General features: G+C 47.1%; 1 protein-coding gene across 2 annotated transcripts in view; it reads left to right on the forward strand.

The window, feature by feature from the left end:
- Positions 1–1,523: 1,523 nt before the first annotated feature.
- epha8 (eph receptor A8) overlaps positions 1,524–13,239 on the forward strand; it is a 782,627-nt gene continuing 770,911 nt past the window's right edge. For both annotated transcript variants that reach the window (XM_085966785.1, XM_085966786.1), the window contains exon 1: positions 1,524–1,660. In XM_085966785.1, coding sequence (XP_085822911.1) covers positions 1,579–1,660 — 82 coding nt within the window. In that variant the 5' untranslated portion in view covers positions 1,524–1,578. The remainder of the gene's footprint in view (positions 1,661–13,239) is intronic.

Genomic DNA, 13,239 nt, shown 5'->3' on the forward strand with positions numbered 1-13,239 from the left:
TTAAATGGCGTTAGTGAGGCTTAGCCAGGTGCGGGTGCCCCGCCTCCGCTTTGAGCAGGGGGGGGGGGACCACAACGCTGACTCTGGACATTATTTTATAGATCATTTGTAGGCAACTTGTCAGAGAACGGCGTTTCTTGAGAATATTATAAAGCGATCAAGGTGTCGGGAGGCAGGTTGGTTTGTCTTGGCTGGAGGTTTGTGGCGGCTGCTTGCTTGTGTGCTGTTTGGCAGAGTGCGCTGATGCGTGGAGCACGGAGACGGGAGAATGGCCCCCAAATAACCATCGCGTGTCTCCTCGGCAGTGCAGCGACGCGGTGGCACGCAGGGCCCGGGCTGGGAATCCCAGCAGACATTGGCCGTGAGCGACAATAGGAATCTCACTCAAAGTAACCCGGGATTATTCGTCTCAACTTTGCGCTGGAAGATGTGCCCCTTGCAGTTAAATTGTATTCTAATTCTCACCTGCTCAGCCTTTGTTTTAGATTAAATAGCTTGCCTGCTCTCCCGCTCACAGTAACGGCCCAGGTAAAACAGCCGAAGGAACGTGTGATAAAGAAAGGGGAAGTTTGTATTGAAACCACATCTGTCCAGCTGTGGCCAGTGGCTGGAGGGAATGGTCAGTCCGAGCGCACACCTTGAAAAAGCAACTGCGTTTCCTTAAATACAAAATTGATGTTAAAAATGCCCTTGTCAAGATAGCACAGTGTGAACATCGAGAATAGAGACTGGCAGAGCGGGAAAGGTCCAGAGCCCACCGTTACCAGGCACTCAGACATGTTTAGTGGTTTCAATAAGTCAGTGAAGAAATACATTTAAGTTTTAAAGCATTCCCCTTGATTATTCCCACAAGGATGTGTCATTGGATATAAACACAATACATTGACAAACAGAATGAAAGTAGAACTGAAATGTTAAATAAAACATTCTTCGAGGAGTTGTGGGATAAGTTAATGTTTTCGCTTTACGAGATGATCAGTACCTGTGATTAAAAAAAAGTCGTGATAAACATGAACCAACATATCCGGACCGGTTCCCATTTAACCGGATTACAGTACGCGTTCTGTGTTTTTTGGCAGATTGTGATATTAACATCGACTCCATGTCCAGAAAGTTCTGACTTTCCCCCGACACTAGTGCCAGTTAATCTTCAATAGGACGGCTCCCAAAAGGACACTGGTTTCAGAGATCATCTGTGAGAGTATTATTCCATGTGAAGTCTGTTTAAACCGTGCACTTGGGTTTTTGATATTTAGTTCTTAGGAGGCTGGAATGCCCTGTCCTGACTCACAGCACAGGCTCCATTTCACCCTGTCATCTGATGCGCCTGGAAATTCAGCCGAGTTAGACTCGACATGCCTGATTGGACAGCGAGATTTGATTTCCCGGTCTCCCATTGGGTGCCGCGATGCATCCTGCGGGTGTGATTGGCGAGTGGGTTTGACAGACGGCTGCAGCGCCCAAGTCCCGCCCCCCGTGGTGTGTGCTGCAGTTTAAAGTGTATTGAGCGCTGGTCAGATGCTGCCAGTGTTTGAGTGTTTGTACACAGGGCTAGCACAGGGACTGGCAGCAGCAGCCATGGCTATGGGACGCTGGCTCTGGCTCTTCTTGTGGAATATGTTCTGTAGATCACACTGCATCTACTTTCCACCGAATGAAGGTAAGAGGACACAGCCGGCGACAGCATCATGCAACTGGGATTTGCTCATCATAATGTAAAGCGGATAGGGTAATATCACCGGATCCATGATTTAAGAGGACAACAGCCCTTATCTCATTTTTTTTTAAAATCTGTTTTCCTATAAAATCTGCAGAAGTTTAATTTGTTCTATAATAGGGGCCTGGTGCGTGGAGATGTGGCAGTGGGGGTAATCAGAATGCAGGGCGGGAGGTGTTACTGACTGTACCTGTGTCTGTGTGTGAGTGTGTCTGTGTGTGTGTGTCACTGGACAGGGTGCACCGGTACCCCCCCAGACATCAGAGCGATCAGCTTTTGTTTTGATACAGTGTCAGACTGATGTGGAGTGCGCTTTACTGTTAGGGTTAGGGTTAGTTGTGTGCCATGGGAGCTCACGCTGCAGACTGTGCGGTGTGTGGGGACAGCAAGGACCAGCTGTGCATGGATTCAGCCACGTGAAACAGGAGCTCAGAGGAGTACAGACAGAAACATAAAATCTATTTAAAGTACTATTGATATAAATGATATTTATATATACGCATGGGTGTGTATGTATTTATGCGAATATATGTGTGTATGTATATGTGTATATATGGGTGTGTGTGTATATATATGTGTATGCATATATGTATATATATTAGAATTATAGAAATTTATGATTCTATGATATACATATACACACAAATATACACAGTTCATGTCTCATTACTTGTCTAATCGGATTAGCTGGACAATCCGAGTTAGATCAGAAGTAAGATGATCTATTCTTGCCCTTATTCTCAATTCAAACCCGACAGATTGATGTCATGTCCTCGGGCCGGCTTGTATCTTTAAAAAAACCTTTCATCTGCTCTCTGAACTGTTCACCGACGTTTTTTTAAAATTTTACAAGTTAGCAAAACATGGCGAATGTTTTATTTTGATCACTGGAACTGTAGTTGTGTTGGGAACTTTAGCCAAGAGTTGGGACTGATGGAGATTTGTGGGGGAAGTTGCCAAGGCGCCTTTCAGCCGAAAGGGTCTAATTAAACGCGAGGGAGTTGGTTTAGACACATCGACTCGCTAATGTCACTACCTCACTGAGCAACCTACACTGACAACCCGCCTTTTAAAAGCCATTAAAGTCAGACTAAGAGTTTACACATCTTTACTAACATTCGTTCTACACGATCTTCTCGAATAGTTGTTAGTTCTCTTACAGTTGTAAAGCAATTTTAATAAGCACAGTAATTGTAACTTCAGATACCTGTCCGTGTCTGGCGGGTGTTCGAAGCTCTCCCTTGTATATTGAACCTTCACTGCTGGGACAGGTAAGCTTTTAACGTGGAATATTTATTCTAATGGCCAGCACATCGCCTCCTGTAGTTTAACAGCACACAGGCCGAGAGCTGCACCTCCAGCAGCCTTTTCAGACCAGACACAGCGAACTTTTTTTCAGAAGTGAAATGGAAATAAAGCGACACACCTTGCGGCAGCCAACAAATCCGCGGGTCTGCTCCGGGCAGCACTTGTTAATCGATCTTCGGTTGGAGCCGCGCTCCTGGAGTGTGGAGATTTCGCGCAGTTTCGCTCTGCTGTCCCGTTAATTCATAAAACCCAGGCCGCTCCTCACATCGCCTGCTTTCCTGAAGGAGTTTTGGAAAGAGCCTTTTCTGACTTGTCTTCTATTTCTCGCCACCCTCTTGCTGCCCCGTTTCTCTCCCTGTCTCTGATCTCCAGGTGCCTTGTACCCTGCCCCAGTTACCTCTGTGCGAATTACACTTTTACTTTTAAGGATAGTATCTTATTTGATTATAGATACACAGAACATGCTGGAAACACTCAGCAGGTCGGGCAGTATCGGTGGAGAGAGAAACAAAGTTCATGTTTCAGGTCGCTGACCTTTCGTTGACCCTGTTTCTCTCGCTACAGAAGCTGGCTGACCTGCTGCGTGTTCCCAGCATTTTCTGTTTTTATTTCAGATTTCCAGCATCCGCTGACTTTTGCTGTTATCTTATTTTATTCCTCCTCCCCCCCCCCCCCCTAAAGACTACACTCCAAAACTACTTCATTGGCTGTAAAGCGCTTTGAGGCGTCCGGTGGTCGTGAAAGGCGCTATATAAATGCAAGTCTTTCTTTCTTTCAAAAGCCACTTCTCTCAGGAAGGCGAGGGTTGTTTCTGGTGTTAGGCCGAACAATCTGGGCCGTATCACTTCACCTAGTTGTGGATTCCCAGCTCCCTGGAAGGCGAGGGGCTGGCGGAGGTGGGTCGGGACCCAGTCTCACACCCTGCAGGTTTGCTCCTTGTGCCCCCAGTGAGATACGTTGGAATAAAAGGCGCAACGTTGATGGTAAACGCCGAATTTCCTCACTGAATTCAGCGAATGATTTTTTTTAAATTAAGTAAAGAAAAAAAAGAGACGTATATTTATCTAGCGCCTTAACATATCTCAAGATAGCGCTTCACATACAGTCAGTTACCTGCAGTTTAATAAATGCAAATTCTAAACTCTCCTCAGCACAGATCGTTCTCAAATTGAACAATATAAATATTCTAAATTGTGATTGAAAAGGGACACAGTTGATAACCTAAATTTCGATATCCTGGACACGAATAGACGTTTATATGTCACAACACAACGGGCGAATGGAACAGTTAGCGCCTGATCAGATTTTGTCAATTTTGAACATCTTGTACATTCGTTTATTTTCACACTTTTTAAAAAATAAGTGGGAGAACAATGTTTAAACTTTTTATTTCCGACTGCAAGAATCCATTTGGCACTTGAGCTCACGGTTGCATGTGTGTGGGGACATTGTGTGAATCTGGTGTACCCTTCCCCTGTGTGACTGTTACATTAATCCCAGTGATACTTTAATTGGTACAGTAGCCCAAGCTGCTTGACATCGATACGGAACCTCACTAAACCTCGAAAAGTTCGCCCAGAAAGCGCTCCAACAGCGCGCCGCACTGATGTTCAAATTCTAACTCATTTATCTGTGGGCAGGGTGTGAAAACCCGAGTTTACATCTCGCACTATTTAAACCTCGCAACTCTCTTTTGCACCAACACGTTCCAATCAAACCCGTATAAAAGTAGAATTTAAGATGAATTTGGCGGATGACTAGCTTGAATTATGCAAGCGATTGGCCCTCTGTTTCCCACACGTTACCAGGAGGGGGTTCAGCGCCCACTGGACGGCGATGTATTTACTGGAATCTATTCCGTTTCAAATACTGAGGATTGGATTTCTTGGAACTTTCAGCGGTGCATTTTAACTCAAATACATAAATGGGCAATCAACAAATTACAGAAAAACTGCAATTATAGCAGATTACCCGTCACATAAAGGGATGTGTATGAATGGGAACATTCCCACTTTCAAATATAAACAAAGACTAAATTACCAGGTTTAATACATGAAACAATTAACTAACAACGGAGCCGGCAGTACTGGGGGAGATCGAATTACTTTAAGTCATCATTATATATCCTGTAATTATCTTAGTGCAATTGCTGCAAATGGTCATTAGATTACACTTGAGCGAATAAGGAAACGCAAACCGCAAATGCTCCTTAGTTTGTGCAGCCCCGCCGCATGAAGCATCACACCAGCCAGTTACAGGACTGCACAAACAACGCATGGATTCTCAACCCAGGGCTGTGAAAAGAAAGATTTTAAATACTAGAAATCTGGAATAAAAACAGGAACTGATAGAAATACACAGAATCATAGAATGATACCGCACAGAATGAGGCCATTCGGCCCATTGTGCCTGTGCCGGCTCTGAGAAAGTTCTCCAGAGTCCCGCTCCCTGCTCTTTCCCCACAGCCCTGCATTTTCCCCCTTCAAGTATTTATCCAATTCTCTTTTGAAAGTTATTATTGAATCTGTTTCCACCGCCCTTTCAAGCAGCGCGTTCCCGATCATAATCCTAATTTCTCCTCAGATTCTTTTGCCAATTTCCTTAAATCTGTGCCCTCTGGTTACCGACCCTTCACCAGTGGAAACAGTTTCTCTTTATTTACTCTATCCAAACCCTTCATGATTTTGAACTTGACTATTAAATCTCCTCTTAACCCTCTCTGCTCTAAGGAGAACGACCCCAGCTTCTCCAGTCTCTCCACATAACTGAAGTCCCGCATTCCTGGAACCATTCTAGTAAATCTCCTCTGCAAGTCAGTATCTGAGTGAAGGGGACCGGCTAACGTTGCGGGTCACTGGGCCGGGTTACAGTAAATGTCCAAATAAGGAAATACTTTCAACAAACACTTAAGAGTTGTTTAGTAAGGCATACAGAGCGGGTCCGCACACTTCACAGAGTGTTAATGAAATCTTCGTTCATCGACAGCTCAGCCCCGGCAGTTCCCTGATGGGACTGAGGTTCATCCTCGCTTCGGGACTCATTTAAATAGCAATAAATTCGCTTTATTTCCCTTATGCCGCATTACAAAAGGCCAATTCAATTTTTGAACAGAAGTGCGAGACAGTTATTTACAGGTGACACGATTTAATCCCAGATCAGGTGGAATTGAGTTTCCGCAACAACTGGACAAAGCGAATATATTTCACTGGCCCTCTTCCCCCTGTTTCTGGGTGTAAGGATTATTCGATTGCTCCAGTGCTTGTTCTGAAATGTTAGTTTATGAGCGATTGTCTAATGCCCTTACTCACCGCTTCATTGGTATTTAAACAGCAATCATTTAAACTTTACTCATCGGCTCCACGAAGGTGTCCACATTAACTGTCAACCTGACTGACACTGGGCTAGAACCCAGCATTCATTTACAACCATTTACAGATCCCCACTCCAGCTAGCTAAAGTGCAGCAGAACCCTTTCAGATACAGAAAGAGCGGTGTTTTAGAAACTTGACCCTCGAATTGGAAGAAAACCAGTCGATGGAATCAGATCCGACAAGTTTCCTTTAGCAACATTCGTTGCCTGGTCCCCTTCAGGGAGACAGGTGAAGCTGTTCCCTGTACACACACCGATTGCCCCCAGCCCCTGTTTGTATCAGTTTGTGGGCTGCCTCATACAACAATCTTACAGCGTCTTCAACAACCTTTATCTAAGAACACAATCAGCCGGCCTTGAAAAGTCAGGTTTTATTTTAATTTTTCCCAGTGCTACAAAATACATGAGAAAAGCGTGCTGCCGCTGGAGGACGGTTTTGGGTGTTTGTGGTGAAATAGTTTGTGGGGATTTTTTGCCATTTGTAAAGCGAGCTTGGGTTTTTTTTCTGACCATTCTCTCAGTTTCTCCTTTGCTCCAGTTTTAAATTGCACCAACTCAGCTCCCTCCAACTCCAGCTCCACACAGCGTCTGCTGAATGCTGACAAATAAGGCAATCCTGTCCACTTTGAAAAGGAGCGAAGGATGGATTCATCGACAGCGCTGAACTGGGGGAGCAGTTAGAAAGTGACAGTGAGAGGCATGTTTTGCCCCGGTGCAGTAACAGACTGCCTCTGAGCCCAAGCTGTTGGGCAGGCTCCTGTGCAGTGTTTGTTGGAAAACGGTGGGTGAAGCCCAAGGGAAAGGCACAGCCAGCCGGGAAAAAACTGCAAAATAGTGCCGGAGTCCTGAACTAAAAACCCTGTCCCGCAAAACCACGTCAGTGGCCAAGTGACTGGCGTTTAAAGGGAGGGTCAGGGAAGAGGGCTTTGCGGGAGGTCCCAATTTCTCAGTCTGGCGGGTAAATGGAGCCATGGAATTAAAATGTTTCGGGCTATGTGCGTGGGCAATTCACATTGAACTTACTCTGTGGAGTGTCCGCCTCGGAAGCTGTGATGCTGAAGCCCTGTTTGTGCTGATGAAAAGTTAACGGGAGACTGGGGCCGAGGGAGGAGCGGCGAGAGGAGGGACAGGCACCTTTGGTCCCAGTCTGTCGCTGCTGCTCACTCCTTCACAATATACCGGTTGCCACAGATCAGCCCCCGCCTCTTCCGCTCCGGATCCGAAGCCTGTTTGTTGCAGGTTTGAGGCGGCCTGGCGGGTATTTTTGACCGAGAGCCCAGAGGAGAGTCTGTAGCATTTATTCCTAAAACTGACCTTGTTCGATCCTGTTCCTTGTCACAGCACATGGACATTAATCAGGAGTATTTGTTACTCGGGGAAAACTGTCAGGTTGTTTTTCTTACACGTTTAGTTACATACAGAGAATGACAGAAATTATCGGACAGAAACAGGCCATTCTGTCCATCAGATCTAAGCCGGAGTGTAAACGCCGCAGGAAACTCCTTCCATACCACAACAAGTTGTATTTATATAGCGCCTTTAACGTAGTAAAACGCCCCAAAGCGCTTCACAGGAGTGTTATCAAACAAAATTTGATACCCAGCCACATAATGAGATATTAGGGCTGGTTGGTCAAAGAGGGAGGTTTTAAAGAGCATCTTAAAGGAGGAAAGAGAGGTAGAGAGGTTTAGGGAGAGAATTCCAGGTCTGAGGGCCTTGGCAACAGAAGGCACGGCCGCCAATGGTAGGGCAATGAAAACCAGGGATGCTCAAGAGGGCAGAATTAGAGGAGCGCAGATATCTCAGGGGGGGTTGTGGCAATGGAGGAGGTTACAGAGATAAGGAGGGGCGAGGCCATGGAGGGATTTGAAAACCAGGATGAGAATTATAAAATCGAGGCATTGCTCTAGTTACCTCTTCCCACCCATACCCCTCGATTCTCTTCTCCCTCATATATACGTCAAGTCTCCCATTAAATGCATCAGTGCTGTCTGCTCCAATCACCCCATGTGGCAGTGAGTTCCACATTCTCACCACTCTCTGGGGTAGATCTTGACTTGGTGCGATGGTGTGAAAGGGGTGATAGCGAATGGACCGCCCCGTTTACATTGCTCCTTATGTTTATTTCAATTGAGTTCAATGGGAGCGAGGTAAAATGGGCCGTCCATGCACAATCAACCGATTTACACCATTGCACAGAGTCTGGATCTACCCCCTCTGGGAAAGAAATTGCCTCTTAAATCCTGTCTTTGATCTGTTGGTAATGTTCTATTTATATAATTAGAGTGGAATATTTTCAAAACGGATATTCTCATTATTTATAGCAGGTTGTGGTTTGTGGAGATATCGCTTATAATGAAGGGAACTCCTCCTGTAAAAATCTTAATGTGCAGACTGGGCAGAAAAGGATTGAAAGGAGTTGGAGATATATGAGGGATGTATGGCATCGTGTGCAGCAGCAAAAATGGGTCCTAGCGAATCAGCTGCCCATTTTCCACCAGGCCTGATACCGCGGTCTACTGAAACTTAGGGAAATGAAAATGAAGCATGGAGTAAATTGGGGAGGTGCTGTGTAGAAAAGGTGGGTGTATAACGGGCTGGGGTATAACGGGCGGGTGTATAACGGGCAGGTGTATAACGGGCGGGTGTATAACGGGCTGGGGTATAATAGGCGGGTGTATAACGGGCAGGTGTATAATGGGTGGGTGTATAGCGGGCGGGGTGTATAATGGGCAGGTGTATAACGGGCGATGTATAACGGGCTGGGGTATAATAGGCGGGTGTATAACGGGCAGGTGTATAATGGGTGGGTGTATAACGGGCTGGGGTGTAACGGGCAGGTGTATAACGGGCGGGGTGTATAACAGACGGGTGTATAACAGGCGGGGTGTATAATGGGCGGGTGTATAAAGTGCGGGGTGTTTAATGGGCGGGGTGTATAACGGGCGGGTGTATAACGGGCGGGGTGTATTACGGGCGGGTGTATAATGGGTGGGTGTAAAGCGAGTGGGGTGTATAACGGGCGGGTGTATAATGGGTGGGTGTATAACGGGCAGGTGTAAAAGGGGCGGGTGTATAACAGGCGGGTGTATAACAGGTGGGTGTAAAGCGAGCGGGGTGTATTACGGGCGGGTTTATAACAGACGGGGTGTATAACGGGTGGGATGCATAACGGGCGATTGTATAAGGGGCGGGTGTAAAATGGGCGGGGTGTATAATGGGCGGGCTTATAACGGACGGAGTATATAATGGGAGGATGTATAGCGGACAGAGTGTATAAGGGGCGGGTGTATAACGGGCGGGTGTATAACGTGCGGGTGTCTAACAGGCAGGTGTATAACGGGTGGGGTGTATAAAGGGTGGGGTGTATAACAGGCGGGTGTATAATGGGTGGGTGTATAACAGGCGGGGTGTATAACAGGCGGGTGTATAACGGGCAGGGTGTATAACGGGCGGGTGTATAATGGGCGGGGTGTATAACGGGCGTGTGTATAACGGGCGGGGTGTAAAGCGGGCGGGGTGTATGACGGGCGGGTGTATAACAGGCAGGGTGTATAATGGGTGTGTGTATAATGGGTGGGTGTATAACGGGTGCGTGTAAAAGGGGCGGGTGTATAACAGGCGGGTGTATAACGGGCAGGTGTATAACGAGCAGTTGTATAATGGCCGGGTGTATAACGGACGAGTATTATAACGGGCAGGTATTATAACGGGTAGGAAGTATAATGGGCGGGTGTATAAGGGGTGGGTGTATAACGGACAGAGTGTATAATGGGCGGGTGTATAACGGACGGAGTGTATAATGGGCAGTTGTATAACAGGCGGGCGTATAACGGGCGGGGTGCATAACGGGCGATTGTATAAGGGGCGGGGTGTATACTGGGCAGGTGTATAACAGGTGGGGTGTATAACGGGCGGGGTGTTTAATGGGTGGTGTGTATAATGGGCGGTGTGGTTAACGGGTGGTGTGTATAACGGGTGGGTGTGTAATGGGCGGGTGCATAGCGGGCGGGTGTATTATGGGTGGGTGTATAACGTGCGGGTGTATAATGGGCGGGTGTATAATGGGCGGGTGTATAATGAGTGGGGTGTATAACGGGCGGGGTGTATAATGGGCGGGTGTATAACGGACGGAGTGTCTAATGGGCGGGTGTATAACGGGCGGGTTTAAAACGGGCGGGCGTATAACGGGCGGGTATATAACGGGCAGGTGTATAACGAGCAGGTGTATAATGGGGGTGTATAACGGACGGGTATTATAACGGGCAGGTATAATAACGGGCAGGAAGTATAATGGGCGGGTGTATAATGGGCAGGTGTATAACGGGCGGGGTGTATAATTGGCGGGTGTATAATGGACGGAGTGTATAATGGGCGGGTGTATAACGGACGGAGTGTATAATGGGCAGTTGTATAACAGGCGGGTGTATAATGGGCGGGGTGCATAACGGGCGATTGTGTAAGGGGCGGGTGTATAACAGGCGGGGTGTATAACGGGTGGGGTGTATAACAGGCAGGGTGTATAACGGGCGGGGTGTGTAGTGTATGTACCTTTAAGAGGAACTATGTTTTTGAAGCCCCTGTATACTGTAGTACCGGTAGTAACCACTCGGGCATATAAGCCTGTGTAGCGTCTTGTGTAGTTAGTTCACCTCCAGACTTTGTTCAGTAAACACTTGTTAAATCAGCTCCTGCATTCCGTGTCTCCATTAACACATGGACCTAACAGTGGCGACGAGTTAGAAACGAACTTACCTGCAATTTGGCAGCACCTCAAGGAGATCATTTCCTCAGACGAAGGTCGAAGCCAGAAGCAAGAAAAAACACAAAAAACTGTGGTTTCACCAGCTAAACGGGCTGGTGGCAGGTAGTGCACTGATCCTTCCTGGGGCTGCGGCCAGAGCTCGATCGGGTGGCTCTGTAATGGGGCCGGGCAGCGAGTCGGGAAGCAGAAGCAGAGAGAGAGAGAGGGTGGAGCACTCAGGGCACGGCCGGTGCTGCAAAGCAGGTCGGCGTTCAGACCGAGCAGAGGGAGGGGAAAGTCCCAGAGGGACCGCTCCACGTCGGGAACGGTTCTCCAAGTAACGGAGAAACTATTGAAGATATATATTAAAAAAAATAGAAATACCGCGAAAAGCTGCAGGTCGCAACGGAAACCGCGGAGAACAGCATTGGCAGCAGCGGCAGCGGTGGGAAAGCGCGGGAGGCACCATATTAACTCAGCGGGGAAGAATGAAAAGCGCGGGAGGCGCCATTTTGATCCATCGGGGACGGAGGAAAAGCGCGGGAAGCGCCAGTTTAGATTTTCAAGATGCCGAAGACTGGCAATATTATTGCTTTCGATAGTGATATAGAAGATTGGACCACATATGTGGAAAGAGTGGAGGTATATTGCAAGGCGAATGAAGTAGCGGATGATAAAAAAGCATCGGTACTTCTAAATCTGATGGGCGCCAGGACATACGGGCTGTTACGAAACTTGATCACTCCAGCCAAACCGATGGACAAGAATTTTAAGGAGATTGTTGATACCTTACAGGAGCACTTAAACCCAACACCGCTGCTGATAGCGGAACGATTCAAATTCTTCAGGAGGAATCAGCACAAGAATGAAAGTAACGCTGATTACCTCACCGAATTACGAAAGCTGTCAAAGCACTGCCAATTCGGGGCAGGACTGGCAGATTCTCTACGAGACAAATTCATCTGCAGTCTCCTCAGCGAAGGAACACAGAAAAGACTACTTTCTGAGAAAGATTTGACACTGGACAAGGCTTTCAGTGTGGCTGTATCATATGAAGCAGCAGCAAGAGGAGCTGCAGCGATACAGCAAAAGCCACAGGACTTCGGCACCCATGAAATGACACGGGGTTTCGAGAGATGTTATTGCTGCGGCAGATCCACCCATGACCAGAAGGACTGCTGGTTCAAGGACAAAGCATGCAGGCAATGCGGAAAGATGGGACACATTGCACGTGTATGCAGATCTGGAAAGAAATCCGCTGACAGTAAAAAGGTCAATAAGGAAAAGTACAGAAAGGTACAAATGATGATGGACAGTAGCTCCGAAGACCAGAAGAACGATAGCGACTCCGGAAACAAGAGATTAAGCTGTCTCAAATTACATAATGTACTTGCCAAAGAAGATTACCAGACCATTTGGGTTACCCTCACGATAGCGGGGTCCCCAGTCAAAATGGAGCTAGATACAGGATCAGCTCTAACCATCATGAGTCGACGGGATTACGAGCGGCTATTTCCGCATATACCTTTGAAAGACACATCCATTATCGTGAGACATATACAGGGCAGAAAGTATACCCCAGAGGGAAAATAAGGGTGCCTGTTGTATACAACGGCAAGGAAATACAGAAGTTGTATTTATACGTTCTGCAAGATGGTGGTCCACCGTTGTTGGGACGTGAATGGATCAGAAAGATATGTTTAGACTGGCACTCCATTCAGACACTGACGGTGACCAGTAAGAAAAAAAACGATGATGACGTCATACCTGGACGATTAAAAGAAATCTTGGCTAACGCCAAAGAAGTGTTTCAACAGGAACTAGGAACCCTGAAAGGCGCCACTGCCTCAATAAAAGTGGAAGATGCGGCAATTCCCAAGTTTTTTAAGGCAAGGCCGGTGCCATACGCAATTCATCCAGCCGTCGAGGCAGAGCTGGAGAATTTGGAAAAAGCAGGCGTGTTAGCCAAGGTAGATTGGAGTGAGTGGGCAACACCCATCGTCCCGGTCATGAAGAAAATGTTGAATAATGATAAATCTGAAGAACAGAGAAAAGTTCGCATCTGTGGAGACTTCAAGGTGACGGTAAACCCGGTTCTTC

The sequence above is a fragment of the Somniosus microcephalus genome, chromosome 25 (assembly GCF_052327205.1).
Source record: "Somniosus microcephalus isolate GS21.2 chromosome 25, FLI_Smic_1.0, whole genome shotgun sequence".
NCBI lineage: Eukaryota > Metazoa > Chordata > Chondrichthyes > Squaliformes > Somniosidae > Somniosus > Somniosus microcephalus.